This window comes from Saccopteryx bilineata, chromosome 6, assembly GCF_036850765.1.
Source record: "Saccopteryx bilineata isolate mSacBil1 chromosome 6, mSacBil1_pri_phased_curated, whole genome shotgun sequence".
NCBI classification, from domain to species: Eukaryota; Metazoa; Chordata; class Mammalia; order Chiroptera; family Emballonuridae; genus Saccopteryx; species Saccopteryx bilineata.
In genome coordinates this window covers 188,291,531-188,314,884 of record NC_089495.1, presented here as the reverse complement: position 1 = coordinate 188,314,884, position 23,354 = coordinate 188,291,531, and the positions used below count along the sequence as shown (strand labels likewise).

Genomic DNA, 23,354 nt, shown 5'->3' with positions numbered 1-23,354 from the left:
TTATGCTTTATAGTCTATAAGAAGAGCTTGTGCATATATAATTTGTAAATACATAGGCCTGGGGGGGGGGGGATGACCTTGCTGAAGAACTCTTCCCTGATGGGGTGCGAGACTCCCGAACTGCGAAGAGCATGAGCTAGGCTGCACCTCATAGGTGCAGATGCAGAGGTGTGCTGAGGGCGCGATTGCAGGATGAATGGGTGACCGCGGGAACAGCGCCTCTGCCTTACACGCCCGCGCTTTGTGCCCTGGGCACCCAACCATCTGTTCAGCCTTTCTGGCTGGTCATCTCTCCCCTACAGAGCTTTTCCTGCCCTTTCTCCAGCGCCTCCCATACTTTCTTATAACTGGCGTGGGAATCTCTGACAACATGCGCTCAGAAGATGTGGATGAGGGCACTCCCCTTAACAGCCCTTATCACAGCTTTTATTTCACATTAGTTGTGAGGCCACTTGACTCAGACGAGCTCCTCCAAGAAGCAGTAATGCCTCTGGCAGGCAGGAGAGCTGGGTCTTCTTTTTTTTATCCTTATGACTTTTTCTCCCAGTGGAGTAGCCACTGTGATTGTTGTGTGAAGAGGGTGCTGAGGGTGTTTACAGTATAGTATTTATGACTTCAGTCTCCATTCACTAGCAGAGAGCACGGTACATAGTGGGTGCTTAAAAAATAGATCCCAAGTACTTGTGGGAGTGAGTGATTGCATTGTTAAGTAACGGACAAATAAGCCTTACCTTCTAACAGATGTCTACACGCAGAAGCGGGTTAGATCAGGTTGTGAGAAATGTCATCTGTTCTCTGTCATCTCCAGAAACTTTTGTAATATTTGAATGATCACGGTTTTCATTATGTGCACACCCACTTACCGTTTTCAATTTTGTTCAGGCTCATCTGTTTAAATGCATCTTTTTTTTTTAAAGAAGAAATTGTATCTCACTACTTGTAAACAGTTATAACAAGTATATTTTTTCTAATACACAATAACATAAGGCATATGAATTTATACTCATATACATCTATTGGATGGCTGTATAATTTGACTTTCTACACATACCAAGATAACCTTTGCAAAAACGGCATGTCTTGTTAGATTCCACATGCCTGTAATGCAAAAGAAAGTTGGGAACCAACGTGATGTGGGTATTGTTGAGAGAAAGTTGCTAAATTGCCTTAATTCCTGAACTAGAGCGTGGCAGTTTGAGACAAGTCAACACGCACCAGCGTTAACGAGTTGCTGTATTTCTCTAGGATACCACATTTGCAGATGCACCGAGTATGGAAGTCCTGAGCACTTGCAATAAGAGGCAGTTTCTGAATTTATTAGCGAATATCCCAGAGCTTCCAAATCCTCAGGACAATCGGGACAGAAAATATCATATGAAGAACATACTCATCTTACAATTCTTAACTAATCCAACTATCCTTCACCAAGATACATGTACAGTCCTGGGAAATAATTTAAATCTAAGGTCTTCTTATCAGGGACCCTGATTTTGTATCAGAATAGTTTTAAAAACCTTTTCTTAAATTGCAAGAGAATGTGTTAGATACTGTTAACATATGGTTTGTATGCTCCTAGGGTATTCATGACAACCCCTGACAGGGTTTACATCTGGATACATCTGTTTTCAGAATACACATTTTTGTAGGGGGTTTTTAACAACAAAATTTACAAATTTTCCTTCATGCACAAAACCCCTAATATAGTTGGAAGGCCCATACCTACCTGACAGGTCTTAGATGTCCCTCAAAGACCAGTAATCCACAAATTCCAACATCAGAGCAGTAATCTGAAGACAGTGACGGTTTAATTTTTTTTTGTTTTGTTTTGTATTTTTCTGAAGTTGGAAATGGGAAGGCAGTCAGACAGACTCCCGCATGCGCCTGACCAGGATCCACCCAGCATGCCCACCAGAGGGCGATGCTCCACCCATCTGGGGCGTTGCTCTGTTGCATCCAGAGCCATTCTAGCACCTGAGGCAGAGGCCACAAAGCCATCCTCAGCACCCAGGCCAACCCTGCTCCAATGGAGCCCTGGCTGCAGGAGGGGAAGAGAGAAACAGAGAGGAAGGAGAGGGGGCGGGGTGGAGAAGCAGATGGGCGCTCCTCCTGTGTGCCCTGGCCGGGAATTGAACCCGGGACTCCTGCACGCCAGGCCGATGCTCTATCACTGAGCCAACCGGCCAGGGCTGTTTTTGATGAAATCAGTGGCAGTGAGGGTGAGAATAAATGTCACGGATGCCTGCAGAGATGGTGGCTTTGATCGCTTTGTGATTGACGATTATAGGGCTTTGAAAATAATCATGTCCTAAGATGATAATCTAACCTTTTATTGTTGGCTTTCTGCTACATTCTATGATGTTTGCTGAACACACACACTTTTATTAGAATTCTTACATTTTTCCTGTTTTGGCTGCATAGTAATACTCTATGAAATATCCTGTTATCTTGGAATATTTTTGTGCCTGAGAATGGTGTTGTAGTTGCCTTAAAAAAATTTTTTTTTTGCTTTGTGTTAGTTATTTTAGCCAATGATTTGTTTTCACATGCTTTGGTTAGTTGTGTAGGAATTTATGTAAATGTATTTTATTTTGACATTTAATTTGTACCGATGTTTATTGAGATAGTTCCTGAATCAACAGGTTCTATGTAGATTTGACTACATTTATTTTGTCTTGTGGATTGCTTTTTAGTCACCAGTGTTCCTTGAGATAGTGCCAATGGGTGGACTGTGTCCTGTGGGAACAATTTACCAGCAATCTGTTCCCTTTCAAAAGTTTTGTTCACAGACTATCTAAAATGATCTTGCAAATGGGGGGGGGGGGGTCATTACACGACAAATAAATGGAATAAGTTTACATAGTTTCTTTTTGTTTTGCTGGTATTTATGAATTGTGTTTTCTCTGGCTGATTCACCTACCCTGGTGTAATCCTGGAAATCATACAAACCATTATGGGGGATTTGGGGAAATTTTTCATTTCCTCCCTAAATCTAGTGCTATGGCGCCACCTGCAGGTTATATTTGGAATTGTCATTTTTATTTTTACTATTTCTGGCAGCAGGAAGGCCTAGGTCTGACGCATGCCATATACACACTAAGGCATATTTAATCCACTTTCACTCCTTCTCCCATCCCATTTTCCAGTTTTCATACAGAAATCCTCTTCTAGGGTTAGGCTTATACAGAATCAGCATGCCACGGAGGTTTATCATTAACAACCATGGAAGAAATTTATGAAAGAGAAGGATTCAACAAGTATGTGTTGACACCGTATTCATGAGATTCTTTCGGGAATGCCTTGATAAAATAACCACGGACTCATCTTTTCACAGTTGTGTTGTGTCATCTTAACCCTGGTAGATGACAACCTATCCCCTAAAAGTACTGATGTCCAATAAATTTGGAAGAAATGCTTGGTATTAATCCTTCTTTTTGAAATCCAGCATGCAAATCATTTCCAATGCCCCGAGATGTCTTGCAGTAAAGAATCTGTTTCCTTGTTTAAACCAGAGATGTGCAAATGTATCAAATGTGAAGCCTCTTCTTTCCTTTTTTATATAAACAAACAAGAACATACTACTGGTGAGAGGCCAGATTTATTCCTTACGAGGCGGACAAGACCTCCTTAAGGAGTATCTTTATAAAAACTACCTGTTCTTGAAGACCTACGGTGTTGTAGGTATTGAACAAGGCACTTAAAGACCTATGATCTCATTTAGTCCTTAAAATGGCCACTTGAGAGTGTGTTATTCGCATTGTAGTGAAGGACCTGAAATTTGAAAAGTTAGTAATGTGTCCAAGATCACCTGTCTCGTAAGTAGTTGAGGATTTCATCACTGGACACTCATCTGCTCACTCATTCATTTAGTCAGTAAATGCCTATTGGGTATCTGCTCGGTGCCCAGCCCTGTGCCAGGTGGTGGAGACACACTGGGCCACCAGGGAGGCTTGTTTCTGCTCTCTGAGAGCTTCTAGTCTAAAAAAGGATCACAGTCAATGATTAAATATTTCATTTGAAATTTGACCCAATCACATTGAAAATAAAGTGTTTATATAGTATAGTGAAGCGGAAGTGGTGCTTTGAGGGAGGGTGATACAGGGACTTTAGATAGGGTGGTCACGGGAAGTTGTGGCTTTTATCCCAAGACCTGAAGTCTGAGAAGAGGCAGCCATACTGAAAGTGAGGGAAAACCAGTTTCCTTAGCGAGATCAACAAGTACAAAGGCCCTGAGACAGAAACGGGCTGGGAGGTTCAAAGCGCAGACAGAAGGCCATGTGGCTGGTGCTGAAGGGGCATTAGGAGATGGCTGGGTGCTGTTTGGTTCTCCCGGCAACAGTCTGAGTTGGCAAGAGCAGGACCATCACAGACATTGTATGTGCAGCAGTTAAGACTGAAGTCATAGATTAAGATCTGAGCAAATGTGAAAAAAAAATGAGAAATAAACCAGGGCCTCAAACTTTCATGTTTGTAGGAACCAGGGGATCATGCCCAGAGTGAAATAGGGCTGGTATGGGAGTGGCAGGTCCCTGACGAGCCACAGATGTCCTTTGCAGAGGGCAATCTGCAGTCAGCTCTTGTCCATCAAGCTGTGGCAGGACATAGGCCGACGTTGCCTTCCAGTTGTATAAAAGAACAGGAAGAGGAGCCCCCTTGTGGGAAGTCTCCAGGTATTTAATAGTGACAAGCAAGTCCAAAGTTTTATGACCTGTATAGGGTTTCCAAACCAGTGCCAACTTGTGACCTTTCTATGAACTGCAGAAGTATATGGAAATCTTTCTACCCATCCCTTGGCTTTAGGCTGAAAATAACATTCAGACCACGCTGGAGCGATTCAGTGAGCCATCATAACAGAAGCTGCCAATGTGTGCATTTTGGCTCGATCCCAGGTGAAGGCTATCAGTCACTCTTCTTGCAAACTCACGGAATGCAAAGGGCTACAGTTGACTCTGCGGAGAAGGGCTTTGCAGTTGACCGAGGGTTTGAGTTTCATGTTAATACTGTTTGGATCCTGTCTGCTTCCTGCGGGAAATTCGATCAGGCTATAATAAAACTAGACTTGAATTTTGACTTGTACTCACGAGTACAGTTTCTCTTCAGTAGTGCATGTGCGTATCTGTGTATGAGAAAGAGAACAGAATTTGTGTTCACACATGGCTGGGAGGCTGGAAGAAGTGATTTCTAGTGAAATAAGCTATTTTAATATTCAAGACTTCTCTCTTAATCCCTGCTGTTGTGTGCCTGTGACTATATGACTGAGAAGGAATTTGCTTACGGTTCAGAGCTGAGGCAGGCACATACTTGAATCTGTGATCTCTGTTCTCTTCTTGTTCGGGTGTTGTGACCGCAGTAACTCACTCAGGTAGGACTTCCCAGTTCAGCAAACCTTGTCATTCTCAAAGTCTCGGGAGGAGGGCCAACCAAAGGGCCTTGGACTGAGGTCTGTCAAACTGTCGGAGGCCTGGGCTGCTTGCGATCACGTGATAGAGAATAACCATGAGGGCCATAGGCCACCATCAACTTTTGCGCTTGGTTCGCCGTTTGAACGTGGCATGGTTTTGCGTGTGACTGGGAGGGGCAGGCATGCCCAGTTAGCTGGTGTCTGACTCTGATTGTGTCGGCTTGTTCTGCATGTCTGGTTCCCAGGAGTCCTATGCTCCCTGCTGCGGGTTTGTTCCACTCAGGCCTACCTTTTGCACGCCCACTGTGTTAAATTTCTTGGCTCCTGGTAACCTCAACCAGCAGATGGCAGTAAAACCTCTTGTTTTTATAAAATCAAGCGATCTCCCTGCAGGGGTTGGCTAACTAGAATCTGCTGGTTGAGGTTTCTGTAAACAAAGGTGCATTGGAACATGAACGTCTATGCGCAGGGTCTGTATCAACCGTGGCTGTCTGTGTCACGAGCAGCAGAGTTGCAATGAGATCAGATGGTCTGTAAAATCTGAAACATTTAGCATCTGAGTCTTCGTAAAGACCATTTGCCATTCTCACACCCCTCCATTGTCACAGAGGGGGCTGACAGTGGCCTTGCGTGTTACCTTCCTGACTTCTTCACTTTCTTGGTTGGAACCTAAACCTGAAATAATTAAGGCCAAATGGATTTTAGGAAGCCCTCCTTTATAGCAAGATTTCTTAGGTATAATAAATATAATAGTATCTTATTTCTGGTCAGGTTTACAGAGTGTCCTAGCCAAAAGTTTCCACAGTCCTGAGATTCTGTCTCATTTTTTCTAAAGGCACCTAGAGTTAATGAAAACAAAAAATTGAGGAAAATAATCTGTGGTCTAATCATAGCTGGAGGCAAAGGCCGCATGCAAATGATATGTTAATATTGCAAGCTCTCCTGAATCTTATTTGCATATCACTGCGAGTGTGCTCTGGGACCAATCGTGGGTCATGTTATTTATTTCTGTTCCATAGAAACTCGTTACTAGCTCATCTGATCGTGGGCTTTCCTGACATGTAACCGCTGTTTTAACATTCTTTTTGCAAAAGATGTCTCCAGTCCTCTGAAGCTTCATCGAACAGAGACTTTTCCCGCCTACCGATCTGAGCACTGACAGTGACTGCCCGGCACAGGTGTGTGACATGCTCGGGATGCATCAGGCACAGGTGCCCTCGGAGGTCACGGGACGACCACGAGAGAAGGCTGAAGGAAAGAAGCTTCCAGTCCTGGCTAATTGTGTGGTGATTGGGAAACTGCAATACAATATTTGTCTTTCTTTTCTTTTTGTTCTTTCTTTTTGTATAAAAAACAAGCAAACCCTTTGCGTCTCTGAACCATGCTCTGTAGATATCGACCCCCTTTTACAGCTGGGACAGAAAGGGGTCGATGCCACGCAATGATTTTCTATTGTAGATACCATGTCCCTTGCCCTCCGCAGAATCTGTCCTTTTGTGGGTTCTTGTGATTTTTTCCTTTTCTGTGTCTCAATTGTATGACAGTAGGCAGCGACAATAAATGCCTCTTAATTATTTGTTATTTGTGTATACTGGATTCCTCAGTTGTTAATTTCACGGTTCTGGTTAACTGTGGGCACTCATATTTTATTATATTATTAGTTAGTAAAACCAATGCTTTGACTCATTATGTTATTAAGAAGTAACTTTTCGAAGGACCCTTTGGTATTCTTTACAGGGTGGTGGTTCTTCACGCAATCTCCCCCTTTCCCTTTTTTGAAAGCCTTTATTTTGTTTGAAGGATCTTCATAAAACGTTTTGAAATAAAAGATCATTCTTCACTCAGAGGCTCTTTGGATTCTGGAAATCAGGTTTTCTCTGTATCTCAGTGTTTCTGAAGGGCGGCACGTCTTTTCCTTACGAGCTGTGAGCAAGGCTTGGCACGGCGTTTGACATCCGGCCAACCGTTTACACATTCACCCTCATTCATGAAGCTGGTCTTTGCTGAGCACCCACTCTTCAGGGCACCTGCTAGATGGAGCCCAAGGATCTAGAGATAAAGGGACACAGGCCCTGTCTCCAAGGACCTCACCAGCAGAGGAGTTCGACTGGGAAGTAAGTTGCCATTACCATTCACAGGGACATCTACTAAATGGCCTGCCAGGGTAATGCCCCTGTCGTTAGCCACCACTCTGCTCCCTGGGAACTGGTTCTTGCAAGCTCAGGCTGCAGTCGGTACAAAGCCTCACAGTAACCATGGATGATGTCTGTTAAGGCCCCTGCTCTGTTTGCAGTAGTGTTGCCAGAAAAAAATATAGGCCATCCAGATACATTTGAATTTCAGATATGCAGTGAATTGGTTTTTTTAATATTTATATGTGTGTTGCAAGGGACGTGATTATACTGTTGGAGAATATTTTTTGTGTAACTTAATGTTCAACTTGACTGGATGGTCTGTATTTTCCTTGGCTAACTTGGCATGCCCATTTCCCAGGCCCTATGGCCATGCCTGATTCATACATAGCTCAGGCTTGAAAAAGACATGTTGAATGAATGGATGGATGAGTAAACTTCTCTGCTAGGGATAGAATTCTTTCTGGAGGAGGAAAATTAACATTGGCTATTTATTTTCTCAGAGCCAGGCACGGGGCTAGGCCCTTCCAAAATTATAATTTTTACCAGAAAAATATTATCTTGTGTTTTCTAGGAAAAAAATTACCATATTTTTTGCTCCATAAGACGCACTCCCTCCCCCCAAAAAAAAGTGAAGGGGAAAATGTCCGTGCATCTGATGGAGCGAAAAATACGGTATTTTATTAAATATTCTAATACACCATTTGGTTCAGAATATTTTTTTAATTTCCTCATTTCTCTAGGTCTGTCTTATGGTCAGGTGCATCTTATGGAGCGAAAAATACGGTAATTTATCTAAGACCCAAGAAAAGAGCCATACAAAGGTTTATTTTTATGTGTGCTCTTTCCAAAAAGTACACAGTTTTCCAAAATAGGGGATTGTCCCATGACACTCCAGAGGTCCTGCTAAATCCAAGTTTGCCTAGCAAAAATCCCATGGGGTCTGAGTTACTAGGGATTTCTAAGGATGTGGCTGGTCAGGATGTCTTTCTCAGGGGTGCAGAAATATTGGGGAAAAGAGGGTTACACTGAACTAAGACTTATTTAATGTGTTAAGGCTAGGTGAATGATTTAGTGCTAATGGCTTTGCTGGAATCCATTTGTGTTTTAGCTACTTTTCCCATCGTTTTAGCCCCGCCTCCTACTCCCAGGTGCATACCCACTCATCTTGCAAAAATGTGTTCACCACATGCATTTGATCATTTCGCTGGCTGTTCATTTTCCTGACTCTGTCTGGCTCTTATTCTGTCTTCTTTCTCTTCTAAAACTATCTTGGAGGAGGTCCTCCCTGAGTCCCAGGGCCTTGGCCACCCCCCATGAGGGATTAAATTGAAGAAGTAGATAAAGGAAGTGGAATTAAAAAAATAATCATAATTTTAATGAAGTCAGAATTGCCGAACCAAGTCTAAAGCTAATGAATGTGTGAGGAAATGTGGCTGAATGTAGTTAACTGCAAGAAAGCACCTCTTTCAGGACTTTTTTTTTTTAAAAAAAGATACATATTCACAAAAAGAGTCCGAGTTCTCGTAGATTATCCTAACAGCTTTTGTGTAGTGTCCAGCACTTTTCTAAGTGCTTTGCTTACATTATCTTATTTAATCCCTACAACAGCTCTAGGGGGTAAGTATAATTATTATTCCCATTTTACAGATGAGAAAACTGAGACTTAAGGAGTATGAGTAATCGCAGTCATAGGCCCAGGGTCTCTTAGCTCTGCTAAAAGGTAAACTGGGACCCATTAAAGATGTTAAGAGTTTATTGGAGCATATACATGGATTCAATTAGGGCAGTGCCCAACACCAGGTGGTTAGGAGTGTCCCAGGGACAGGAGCTAGGGCAGAGGCTTTATAGACGAGATGCAGTCAGAAGCAGAGCAAGAAAAATGATTTGATTGGCTAGAGCATAAATGGTTTCCTGGCTTGGGGAAGCCTAGTTGGCTGTTTGTGATCGGTTGTTCTTACATTTCCTTTCCTTGCGTTCCAGTGCACTGACTCTTGCTTACGTTTAGTTTCTCTCACATGCGCTAACCAGCCATCAATGCCACCCAGCCCGATAGCCTCCTTGCATAACGACTTTAACAGCTACTACAGGGTAGTCACATTTGAACCCAGGTATTCTGAGTCCTGAGCCAGCTATGTAAGCCATAGGGAGCAGCAAACTTTTTTTAAGGGTCAGAATATAAATATTTTAGGCTTTGGGGGGTCATGCACTCTCTGTTGCTATGGTATTGCAAAAGCAGCCACAGACAACACATAAACCCATAGGGATGGCTGTGTGCCAATAAAACTTTATTTGCAAAAACAAGTGGCAGGCTGGATTTGCCCATTGTAATCACCAGTCCCTACCCTAGAATATGAGGACCTCAAATACTATTTATTTTTTTAAAATCAGTTTCAGCTTTTTGGTAGAAACCAGGAGAAATTTAAACACTTTAACCTCCGGCCTTAACTAAGGGGAGGTGTGATTAGAAATGATTTTGTCTTTCTTTTCCTTATCCCTTACCTAAGTGCTGAACACGCAAGTGGGAGAAAGGGGGCATTTTCGAAGTCGTGGCTGCTTTGTACATAACTCAAAAGCACTTATGCCAACATTGCAAATAAACTGAAACCTGAGGGTTAAACTACAGGCTATTTCTTAGAAACAGTTGTTTCTCTTTTAATTACAGACTGAGGAAAATGACAGTTTCTTGGAGGGAGGCAGGGTCCAGAAAAGGGGAGAACATTTCATATTCCCCTTCGCGCCCTCAAGCCAGCATTGAAAAGACTTCTCTCTTACCCCGTTTAAGGCAGAAGAATGCAGTCGTTGTTAGAATGCTTTCTGGAGTAGGACAGCTTGGGATTCTGAAGTTCATGCAGTCATTTCCCAAGTATTTACTCGGTGAGGTGTCTGGGTGACAGTTGTTCCCTGTCAAACTGTGTGAAGAAAGACGGGTGGACCTGCCTTCCCAGTGCCTGTCCAGGGTGCCAGATATTTCAACCGATTGTTCAGGAAACAGACAAAACTCAAGAGAGCACACCTTTGTTCAAAGAAACCTTTTATGATTTCTCTTTGGAATAATCTTGACTTTGAGAGGGGAATACAGCACCAATCTTAACAGAACCTTCTTCCCTAGTTCCAGAAGGGAAAGATCCGATTTGGGGGTTTCAGTGAAGACCACGCACTCAATACTTCTCCACTCATCTGGAAGTTTTAAGTTCTTTTGGTTAAATATTGGAGGTGAGGCTGCCCCTCTTCTGATGTTTTTTTTTAAAGATTCTTTTTTATTTATTTATTCATTTTAGAAAGGAGAGAGAGAGAGGGAAAGAGAGAGAGGAGAGAGACAGAGAGGGAGGAGCAGGAAGCATCAACTCCCATATGTGCCTTGACCAGGCAAACCCAGGGTTTCGAACCAGCGACCTCAGCGTTGTCAGGTCGACGCTTTATCCATTACGCCACCACAGGTCAGGCTTCTGATGGTTTTTAAAGCAGCTCTTTGGAGCAATCTTCTGTGATTTGACTTGGCCGCAGCAGCACGTGGCGCTCACCATTTCCTACACCTGTGCGCAACCAGCTATCCCCGCCCACGTTCTGCTCTCTGTGCTCGTCCTTATCAAATGTTAGCCAAAGACGCTCACTCAGTCTCTCTGGGTTGGGGCCCCAGAATCTACATTTTCAATCAGCATCGCTAGGTTTTTACAATGCAGGTGTATCTGATCCCACTTCAGGAGACCTCGAGGCGATAGAAATGGAGAGAGCGCCCATTAGGTGAGACCTGGCACCTGAAGGCAATGAGTAAGGTGCTCTTGAGCATGGCAGCTTCCGGGAGTCCGCGGGAAGAGCCCGAGGCCAGGAGCGGTGGTGGGGGTGGGGGGTACCTCGAGCACAGGCACCGGTGAGATTCCACACCTGGGCACACACAGGAAGGGGATAAGGCGATTGCTCCAGAAGTGGGCTCCCCGGTGGTGTTTTCTTTGTTGCTATGACAACTGACAAGGATCCTCAGTTTGACCTCCTTTGTTTCTCTAAGATGCCTGAAGTGCCCAAAGCAGCCAGGGCGGCGTGTGAGAGCCAGGCACCCACCACAGACGATGCGCAGGGTGAGCCTGGCAGCCGACTCCCAGGTAACTAGGGCACCCGAATAACAAATGGGCCTGGGCCGCTACCCCAACCTGCCTCCCACCCCTCCCCCTCTCCGTCCCCCTCCCCCCCTCCCCGAGTTCTCGCAGCCTGATCTTTGGCAATCTTGCACCCCCTCTTGGAGCTTGCTTGGCTGCATTCAAAGCTACTGGAGATGGGCGCCGACTAGGATTTTGGCCGAGTCCTAACAGACCATGGCTGCTCTTGGCCTCTGTATGTTGTGTATCGTTGATGGTTTATGTGGGAAAGAAAGAGGCCCAGGACTAGGTTTAACCGTGAGCTTTTTCAGTAGGTAGTTACCTCCCCTGGGCCTAATCAATGAGGGACACATTTTCTGCTTTTTGAACACGGAACCTGCATTTTCCCTCTGACGCGGGGTCTCCCAAATTCTGTGGCCAGTCCGTGAGGCGGTCCTTAAAGGGAAGGCGAGCTCCGTGGGGTGGGGAATGTGCTCAAAGGACTTATCTTCTGCCTCTTTCCTACTTTCACACGTGGCTCCCACGTACAACTGTGACTCATCTTTTAAACCTTCCAGTCCGGACATTGAATAGTTGACCTCTATTGAAGACAAGTCACACACTTCTTGTTGGAAGCAAGTGCCCCCAGCCAGGCACGGTGACTGCACCGCGCTAAACACTGTAGAATTATTTTCCTCATCATTGCATTCCTTTTAAAGTCGTAGCGTCAGAACAAAGAAAGGAGATCATTTGGTTATCAAAGGACGCCAGCCCCCAAATTTACTTCCCTTTAGCTGTTATGCAAATTTCCAGCCAGAGGCCGCACTGGATGGCTTTGAAGATAAAGATCACAGCACCGGTTCGGGAGCAGCTTCAAAAGCGGTTCTGAGGATCCTGTGATTTACTTGGGGACGGAAGATGAGAGCCGAGAACAATGGGCTGTGCTCGGCGGTGAAGGCGTAAAAGCCCCGCGTCTAATTCTAGTCCCCGTGTTGGCTGGAGGAGGGATCCGCTAACGGTGGAGGGTCAGACAGGGCGAGAGCAGGCTTGCCCCCGCTGCCTTCCGTCAGATGCCAATTCGGGTGTTCTTGTTGGGGACCAAGTGTTGTTCTTAAGTGAATTTTTGGTCAATATAGAGTCAACGAGTGGATTTACCTGTCAGCCTTTTTGGAGTTTCCCTTCAGTAAACGGTATCGGCGGGACGTGCTATAGAGGGCGGAGTTTTTGTTGCAAACTGGCTTAAGCCAGTTTGGGCCGTGTTACTTATTCGCTGTTCCCGAATAAGTAACTTCCCGTGATTAAAAGCGGGTGAAGGTCGGTCCCCTCACTTTCAAACAGGCCACCAGATGGCTGTTCACAGTTTACTTGCCCCAAATTCCCAGATACCTTTAAACCAGGGGTCCCCAAGCTTTTTACATAGGGGGCCAGTTCACTGTCCCTCAGACCGTTGGAGGGCCGGACTATAAAAAAAAAAACCTATGAATAAATCCCTATGCACACTGCATACATCTTATTTTAAGTAAAAAAATAAAACGGGAACAAATACTATATTTAAAATAAAGAGCAAGTAAATTTAAATCAACAAACTGACCAGTATTTCAATGGGAACTATGGGCCTGCTTTTGGCTAATGAGATGGGCAATGTGCTCCTCTCACTGACCACCAATGAAAGAGGTGCCCCTTCCGGAAGCGGCAGGGGCCAGATAAATGGCCTCAGGGGGCCACATGTGGCCTGCGGGCCGTAGTTTGGGGACCCCTGCTTTAAACAGTTATTAGCCAGCAGGTACAAAAACAGGGAGGTGGCCCAAGTGTCAAGCCCCACACTGTCAGGTGTTCTGGCTGCTACATGGTAAGGTTTCCTGGAGGCAGACAGGACAATATTCTAGCGGCAAGATCGACCTAAGGCTCTGGCGGGAAGTGGGGGAGTCCCATCACCTTCAGTTGAAAAGTGAAACAGTCACCGACCAGGGCGCCGCTGAGCGGGGTCCACAGGAGTCTTACTCCCTAATCCCAAAGAGGATTTCAGATCTGGTTTATTTTTTTGTTGTGGGGTGTTTTTTTGCTTCTTCCTCCCCGGCCCTTCCGTGCCTTCTTATAACTCCCTTACGTATTCATCTGTGAAAAAAGCAATTGGTTATTAGAAAAATGTGTATCTCTCCATTATACCATCCCATGCCACATCAGAATGCATTGAAGATTGTGTGCTATGTTATGAAAATGGCAAATATAATTTGTATGCAAATATCTCCTGGGATTATTTTGAGTTTATATTTTCTGACTGCGTGCAGTAAAATACACCAAGTGAATCAGACACACGCTAGACCCTGCTGTGATAAGAAAGTGTCCTATAGAGAAGAAAAGGAAATGTCCCTCGTATCAACTTATTCAGATTCTGTCTAAGAAATGGTAGTGCTTCTTCCCCCCAGGAGACGGAGACTCCAGATTTCATTTTCTTGGCTATCAAATGTGCCTGTTTTCAACCCGTTTGCCCCCTGCTTGGTCCAGGAGTTCCAGAGAGGCAGAAGAGAAAAAACACTGTGCGCCTGATATATTCTCCCCTGGGGCCTGTTGCCTGGAGCCAGTTAACCTGATGATTGCCAAATCGTGTCCCCTCTCCTGTTGTGTGGAGGGGCAGTGGCCTGATGTGTCTGGCTGCCCTGGTGACTGGGTACTCCTGGTGTGACCCATGATGGGAGAATGCCTGTAACGTGCCCAGCAGTGCATGCGGCACTTGCGTTGAGAAATACGATAGCCTGAAGTTCCAAGCATATTCAACACATTATTTAACTATGTGTACCAATAATCCAAGAGAAGCGAAGACTGCCCGAACCCCCGAGATCTGCTCCCAGTCGTGTCTTCCCTTTTGTCCTTTCTCAGCATAGTCTTTTGCTTAAAGCTGAACTTTCCTAGGGGAGCAAGGAATAATAACTTATCACGGGATCGTGTTCTCTCTGTTGTCGAAAGCTCAGAGTGACACATGTGCGGATCCGTTCGCTGACACATTCCTCAAACGTGACGAGCGACCTCGATGTATGCCAAATATCAGGGGAAGTTCTAGGGAATATGTGGAACTACATGTGAAAGTGATTTTTCTCAAGCAGCTTAACACTATGAGGGAGAGTTTGAGAGGACAGAGATGCAAGTTCAGTGCGGTGACTGGCCTGTGATGACATGCAAGTCCTGAGTGTTTGGAAGCCAAGAGAAGGAGGGGGACCTAATTCTAACTGGAGTATTCACTGAGGGCTTCCTGGAGGAGGTAGTGCCCGAAGAAGAGTGAAGAAGCTTAAACGAGCATTGCTCACTGGGCAGGGAGGTGCAGCAGAAGGAAAAGAATTTATCTGTAAGAAGACCGGGGTATCCTAGAGCATTTTGGAGCCTTGAAGGAGGACAAGGGCCATGAAAGAGAAGAAAAACAAGAAAGTGCTAGGAAGAAAAGGAGGTGGTCAATTAGGTAGACTAAGCTGTTCTTCCAAGGGTGGTAGGGCCCAGACTGGCTGACAATTGGTATCTGGTTCCCAAGTGCTCCCTTTCTGGAGTGTCACAATAGATGCCACTTGCTTTGTCTCCTTGCACAGAAACCCCCTCTGCTCCCCATTTCAGTGACTATTGAACAGGCCTCTGTGACTTTTTTCTCTCTCTAAGTAGCAGACACAGTGATGGGATGTGAAAGAGACAAACTTGTATAATACTTGGCTCCTGACAGCCATTCACTTATTCATCTAGTCACTAAAAGTTTATTGAGCACCTATTATACGCTTTAGACATTGGTGATACAGCAGTAAGCACAACAGAAAAATTCTCTGCCCTCCTGGCATGAATAGGTCACATTTGCGTCCTGTCTGCTCTTAATGGTGCTGTTGAGAAAACCAGGTAGCAATGGATACAGGGAGTTCTGAGTGGGGTATTGTAATTTTAAGTAGGGTGGTCAAGGAAGTTGCAATAAGGTGATTTGGAAGATAAAAGCCTGAAGTGGGTCAGCTCTGTAGAGTCTACTAAGGGGCACAGTGAGGGCAAAGCCATGAGGCAGGGATAATGAGGAACAAGTTGGGAGGGGGTGCTCTCTTGCCGGAGAAGGGTGGGTTTGTTGAGGGCAGCCATAGAGAGCAGATTCGGATGCAGAGGACCACCCAGGTTGGGGAAATGGTAGAAGCAGAGACTTGAGGGAAGGAGAGTACAGTGGCATCTTGTTTGTCCTTGACCCTGTCCAGAATTGCTGAGCTGGGGCCGCTTTGGAAGACGCGAAATGGTTTCCAACTGCTAACTGCCGAAGGACTTGCACACTTTCGAACACATCTATGCCCGTCGGCTCATATCCAGGAGAACCTCTTCCCCTTGTTCTTAGAAATTCTGGAAATCCATTTTTTTTTTTAATGTGAAATCTCCCAATGTCAAAACAATGGCTTTTATTTTGTTTTCACAATGTGCCTGCAAGGCCAAGCCTTTCTCCTGGCTGGAATGTCTTGGTGGCTTTTAGTTGGAGACCTTGGTGTAGACCAGGGGCTCAGATGTTAGCTGAGGAGAAAGTTTATACAGCTTTGGAGAAATGAGCAGGTTGTTTTATCAATCTGTGTACCTTCTATCACATACGGTGCCATGGGAGGCTTAGAGGAGGGAGACATCCAAGCTGTTTGGAATGGTCTGGATGCAGTCTCTGGGAAGGTGGGTCCCATTAATTACATAATCTATTAAATAATGAGTACAATCCAAGTAAGCAGCTGCAAGGAGCCTGGAGGACCTAGAAACCATTTTCAGGGCAGGTGAGCTGTGAAACAAAGAATGGCGTGGAGGAGGTTTGGTCTCCTGGGAACAAGTCATATATAAGGGACTCTAAAAGGTCAGCAAGTAATTTGAAATCTGTGCTCCTTCTATTATCTACAGTTCTTTCTGCCAGCTGCTGACTGACCTCTGTGTCAGGTTTGGGTTTAAATTCTATCTCCAGGTTATTTCTAAAATTGCTGGTGGCGATTCGGGGATTGCCCACCAGGGGGCACTGTTCTCATTCAGTTAAAAAATGAAAGGGCCGGGAACCAAAAGAGGAACTTTTTGTTTAATGATGTCTGCTGGGTTCTCTGATCCCTGCCTAAGCCTGGGTTTATAGCTAATAAAATAAAAACAGCATACACACTTTTCCTTTTTTTATTTGTCCATTGCACTTTCCATGAAACCTGCCACGCCAAGCCCATAATATTTATTTCTGTGGTAACTGCTGTGCAAACTGTATGCAGAGAAGCAACGCGTATGCAACCTCTAGACACACAGCCGCGGGTGACCAGGAGCGGATCAGAAGCACCTGTGATTGGATGGTCAGAGGACTGTCTCCAGAAAGAGGGGAGAAAAAAAAACTGGTGGTGGCTTTCTTTCACTTCAGCTTTCCAAGATATGTGATTTAGATAGAAGATCTGCCAAAACGCTTGTTGTAAGAAATCGAATATGGAGCCATTTCTAAAAGACCTTCTTTTAGCCCGTCCACCTGGAGAAGCTCAGGGCGAGTATACCCACCCAGAGGTGGATGGCTATTTGTGAAGGGCAGTCACAAGGGATAAAAATACCAGCACTGTGAAGGTTTGGGGAGGGGGAGGGGAGACTAGGGGAAGGTCATGGGCCGGGTTTACAGTGTTCGTTTATTTCTTTGACATCAAAGAGGGTGCCCCCATGTGGATTTTCTCAACCCCCCCAAAGACAGTGTTTTATTGGGACAGTGCATTAGGGGTTCATTGTCAGCCCTGGCTGCAGGAACAGCGGTCCCTCTGTTAAGGGAACCCCTGTGAAGGGCTCAGTAATTCCTCCTTTGAGGTCAAGACCACGTGTCCGTGGAGCTCGTCTGTTCCACTCAGACTCACTCTGTTCTTCTCCTGTTCTAGACGTTACAGTTACAGAGATCTTCCGTCTAACTCCAGTTCCTCCTCCTTCCCTTTCGTCCAATCCTGCTTCTCACACTTGTACATTCCCAATCTGCCTTCACCTAACGGTAATAAACACTTCCTCTTTCCGGGCACATTTCTTCCCCATCCCCCCGGGCCCCTTGGCGGCATCTCTCCATCTCTTCTCCCTTCCACCAGTTTCTAGAAAGTCAGTGCTGTGCGTCTGGTAAAGCCTGTTCCTGGACGCTGGATGGGTGAGAAAAAATGGGGGTGGGGAGCAAGAGGTGCAGAGCCGGGGACCTGCTTTGAGCATCAGCTTCATAGAAACTGCCTGCTCGTGCCCTTCTCACGGGTCCTGCTGGGCAGTCAGTCAGGGCCCAGGTGGCCGGGACATCCTTCTCTCGGCTACCTTCTGCGCTGTGAGCTTCAGCTGTGGCCACCGGATTGTACCTTTGCCGTGGGCTTTGTATGTAACACCCCATCGGTCAACAGGTAGCTGGGTGATGTTGATGTAGGTTCCAGGTCTTTTTTCTATTAGTGATCTAGTTTCTGGCGCTTTCAACTGACCTGCCCAGAGAGACGCTAACCTGAGAACCAGGAAAAAGTTCGCCATTACAAAGGAGCATGCAGCCACCGGCCACCTGTCCCTGCTTTGTCCTCCCCCCTGGGCATTGCAGTCCTAGTCCACAGCCCTGAGAACTTGACTGCCCTGCGAGGTAAAGATCTGGCATCTAGAACCTTCCCCACGGGCTGTGCTTCAAGGGTCTGGGTCTCTGAGCTGCCCTCTCTGGACTGTGATGTTTCTTCTGACTTTGATTTTGGGACTTGGTTTTACCTGTGTGTGGTGTATTGGGTGTGGTCCTGTCCCCTTGTTGGTGGGGTAGGAGGGTTGAAGAGTCACTATTTCCAATTCCCTCTCAGCTAGCTCCAAGCTTCATGATCGACAACAATCTAGACCAATGGGATCAGACCAACCTCATTCATTCAACCAACATGTCAGAATCTGCCAACACTGTTCTGGGCATGAGAGCCCTAAGATGAGGAAGGCACAGTCCCTGCGGTCATGGAGAAATCATTAGAATGGGGTAGATACAGACAATAAATGATACACAAATAATGTGCCAGGTAGTACAAGGCTGGGAAGAAAACTTCAGGGAAGGAGAAGGGGTGCCCAGGAAAACCTGTGTGATAGAAGTATTTGGCATTCCTCTAGGGAAAGAACATTTCTGGGAACAGCATATGCAAAGGGCCTGAGGTAGGAGTAGGAGGAATGTGCTTAAGGAACAGTGAGGAGTCCAGTGTGGCTTTAAGGCAGTGGGCAGGGGGGGGATGGTAGAAAAGGAGGTTGGTGAAGTAAAGATGGAGACTTCCAGGGTTATATAGGACCTTGCAGACCCTTGAGAGGCTTTTGAATTTCATTTTGAATGAGATGCAAGGTTCCCTGAGCAGAGATGTTATATCTGATGTGACTTCGACATTTTAAAAGGCTCATTCATTTCTTCAGTTTTCTAAAGGGAAATATGTGTGTATAAAGTTACATGGATGTATATGTACCTGTATCACCACAAATACACACACACAGTTGTGTATGTGTGCTATACAGATCATTTGAAAATGGAGTGTGTATCTACGAAACCCTTTCCTGCTCAATGTCCGCTGTGCACAGATCCCTGTTCCTTAATTTATTTGCCTCTAAAGTAGGGAACTCATTTCGGAAGAGAATGTAGAAGCCCAGAAACGCCTTTGGATTTCTGCCACATTCCCTGGCTACATGCACAGCGATGACCCACAGCCTCTGTTTTCTAAGCAGTACATGCAAGCGGGGATGTTTGCGATGCCAGGGCGAAGTCTGGAGAAGGAACATGAACCCCAAGCAAGGGAAAATGACCGACAGGCATCCTTGATGACCACGTGGCTCTGCGAGGCTCTGCGGGGAAGAGCTGGTGCTGGCTCACCCGGCATGCCCGTGTCTCCACACATGTAGAATGAGTTCAGAGAGAGCCTTCTGGTGTTAATGAAGCACTGTGTGTATTTTTAGAAGAGTAAAAGAGGTGATTCACAATCAGACCGCAGGATAGTTCAGATGGAGTGTGTGTGTGTGTGTGTGTGTGTGTGTGTAATGTGTCTAAAATCAAGGTTTCCTAGAAAATGGCTCCTATCAAAAATAGGTTTTCAGATTCCTCTATAACCCATCTGGTTTTGTCCCTGAGTAAGAGTCTGTGGAGCATATTCTAAGTCAAGGCATCTCCGCAAGTACCTTTGGCCAAACGTTCAAAGGCTTGGCTGCAAACCGGGTGCTCCTTCACTACTATCCCGATAATGAACCTTCTGCTAACGGCTGACAGTAACTTACTGGTGATATGGGATTCCTCTTTAAGTATTTTTTTATAGGTGTGGGAGAAATTTTAGGAGACTTTCTTTTGACCTCTTTCAATTAAGAGATCACCCAGAAAGGTTTTTTTAATTCGATTTGATCAGATTTGCTTAGCCGGACCCTTTTCTGAGTTTTCCCTTTCCTGATCTGAATCAGCCAGGTACAGGGCATTGGTCAGCCAAATTTCTTTGGGGACACTCTGTCTAAACCCATCCATCCCTTTGGCGAACGAGGAGAGAAAGCCAAGCCAATGTGAGATCGGCTTCCCCGTTGGTCCCACAGTGACTCTGGCCCAGCTGTGGGCTCCGATCCCATTGTCCGTATTCAGCCCTTGCTAGTGTTCCTAAAGGCTTTAGTGCAGGAGTTGGGAACCTTTTTGGTTGAGAGAGCCATGAACGCCACATACAGTGTGTCTGTAAAGTCATGGTGCAATTTTGACTAGTCACAGGAAAGCAACAAAAGATGATAGAAACGTGAAATCTATACCAAATAAAAGGAAAACTCTCCCAGTTTCATACCTATTCAGTGCAATTCAATGTGGGTTCACACACAGATTTTTTAGGGTTCCTTAGGTAGCTATCCCGTATAACCTCTACAGACTCGTCACTGACTGATGGCCTACCAGAACGGGGTTTCTCCACCAAACTGCCGGTTTCCTTCAACTGCTTATCCCACTGAGTAATGTTATTCCTATGTGGTGGCGCTTCATTATAAATGCGCCAATATTCATGTTGCACTTTGGTCACGGATTCGAATTTAGCAAGCCACAGAACACACTGAACCTTCCTCTGTACTGTCCACATCTGGACTGGCATGGCCGTGAGCTGTTCTGCTGTATACATGGTGTTACGTCATCATCTGCGCATGCACACATGCTGCCACATCATCCTGCAGGAACTAGGAGGGTTTTCCTTTTATTTGGTGCCGATTTCACATTTCTCTCATCTTTTGTTGCTTTCCTGTGACCGGTCAAAAATGCACCATGACTTTACGGACACACTGTATTTTAAAATGTAATTCCATGAGAGCCATACAACGACCCGTGTACGTTAGGCATTATCCAATAAAAATTTGATGTTGTCCCGGAGGACAGCTGTGATTAGCTCCAGCCATCTGCAACCATGAACATGAGTGGTAGGAAATGAATGGATTGTAATACATGAGAATGTTTTATATTTTTAACGTTATTATTATTTTTTATTAAAGATTTGTCTGTGAGCCAGATGCAGCCATCAAAAGAGCCACATCTGGCTCACGAGCTATAGGTTCCCGAACCCTGCTTTAGTGACTCAGTTCCTAAAAGGCCCTTCACGGATGTCACCTCCACACTTCTTCAGCTTCACCCTGAATGTCTCTCCTTTGCAAAAATGTGTGTTTTAGCCACATGGACTTCCTCCCTCATTTCTTCAAACCACCCCACCGCAACGCTGATTCTCATCCCCGGGGTGCGGGGGGCAGTCCTAGAAAGTCCTGTGAATTAGGTAAAGGTCTAGTTAAACATTCCTAGGGGTGGCATTTCCTGTCACTCCAGTTTTCCTTCTTTTTTTTTAATTTAAAAACACAACTCTGAAAAATCATCCATTCATCATAAACAGTGACATAAAACAAAGAACTCCTTCAGAGGCCTGCCCCTAGGAGTCACGGGAGTCTGCGCCTGCCAGCCAGTGAGCAGGCACCACTGCACGAGGACGACATTCTGCCTCCAGTTCTGAGGCGTAGCAACCCTGTGACTACGTGTTCGTAATGCTGGCAGCCGCTTTAAGGAGATCATACGTATCCATGAGTTGACAGAGTGCCTGGCAAGTTGCTGAGTTTACTGGGTGGTCACTCTGATGGTTGGCCCATCCCTATGGCAGCAGGCTCTTCAGCATTGTCACAAACGAGTAGGTGACATCTCCTTGACCACTGTCATAGGTCTGGTTCTTTCAGGCCTCAAATATTTAATGAAGGGGTCTGTGTGCAAAGGGGTACCACTGACTATATGTCCCTTAGTCGCAAACTGTACTGAGGAAGACATCTGTGGTATTTTTTTTTGGGGGGGGGGGAATATAGTAATATATATATTTTTTTACCAAAGATACTTTTCCTAAGGGAAAAGTAATTTTGAATATAGAAGAAAACTTTTTCAGCAATATGGTGAAAACAACTAAACATATTGGATACAATAATTTTAAGGCTTTTTAAAAAATAAAACAGCCATGTGACTGCATTCTTTTTTTTAATTTTTTAAAATTTTATTTTACTTTCTTGTTGATTTTGGAAAAAGGAAGGGGGGAATGTTTTTATTGTTCTACTAACTTATGCATTCATTGGTTGATTCTTTTGTAAGTTCCTTGTAAATTCTGGATATTAAGCCTTTATCAGATGTATCAGTGAATATTTTCTCCCGTTCAGTCCGTGGTCTTTTTATTTTGTTGCTGGTTTCCTTTGCCGTGCAGAAAACTTTTTAGTTTTCTTAAAAGACTAGTTTTGACATACTTTTGTATTCGGTGATATTGAGAAGCCCTTCCTTCCATCAAAGCATCTTGAATTTCTCAACACACATTAGGCATTGTTTCTCTTATTTCCAATTTTTTTAAAACTCAATTTCCCCTCTGTTACCATAATCCCTCAGAGTCCCAGAGTGGTTATTCAGTGAGTTTGTGAACCCGTCTTGCTTATAAACTATCTGGAAAAAATGCCCTAGGCTACATGTGAGAAACAAACCTAACATACTCAGGGGACCCTTTTGGGTCTTCTGACGACTTATGAGTCAGTGATTTGGGTTCAATATGGGCACCTGGTGAAAATAACAAAAGATGGAATAAGAAATGTATGTATTTCTTTCTCGTTATACACGGATCTAGCTAGCTAGCTAAAGAGAGAGAGGTTGAGAAGACGCCCAGCCGAATGCAGACCGTGGATCTCTGGCCTTCTGAAGTCTGAGCTCCTTGACTGGTCTACAGCCACGTTTATTAAAAGCATAACTGTGCAGAGCAGCAAGAGAGAAAACCTTTGTCTGGTTTGTAACTTAAAACATCGACTGAAGGTTCAGGCCCCAGTTCGGATGGACTCAAATGTGGATCCTAGATCCGCTATGAGCAATTCTCCCTTTGGCAAGTAAACTATGTATTTTTGAGCCATGAGAGTCAACAAATAGTGAATAAAATAAAGTCTGTGCCTTCCAGGAACTTTGGTGTCACGGGCAGCAAGAGACAATAAAGAAACAGCAGGGACTCGTATAACACGGTGCCCATTCGTGGTAAGTGGGGACTGACGACGGGAATGCGGGCGTCAAGTATCAGGCAGGGCCGGACAGAGCGGGGCTCTTTGAAGAGGTAACACCAGACGCAGGACCTGCGCTGTCAGGCTGTCCTGAGGATTCATTGGGCACACAAAGCCTTTAGAATGGAACCTGACACATAAGCTTGGGATGATAGCTCCTGTTTTTGTGTCCTTTTCAAATTAATGGCACAGATCTGTTCCAAGCGTGTTTCCAAAAACACTTGCATTTTGGAGCTCGAAGAAACAGGCTTG

The 23,354-nt window shown here is 45.1% G+C and overlaps 1 protein-coding gene across 2 annotated transcripts in view; it reads left to right on the top strand.

Annotated features, from left to right (window-relative positions):
• Window positions 1-6,979, top strand: part of DOK5 (docking protein 5) — a 113,775-nt gene extending 106,796 nt beyond the window's left edge. For both annotated transcript variants that reach the window (XM_066237015.1, XM_066237017.1), the window contains exon 8: window positions 6,493-6,979. In XM_066237015.1, the coding sequence (XP_066093112.1) occupies window positions 6,493-6,557 (65 nt within the window). In that variant the 3' untranslated portion in view covers window positions 6,558-6,979. The remainder of the gene's footprint in view (window positions 1-6,492) is intronic.
• The last annotated feature ends 16,375 nt before the right edge of the window (window positions 6,980-23,354 follow it).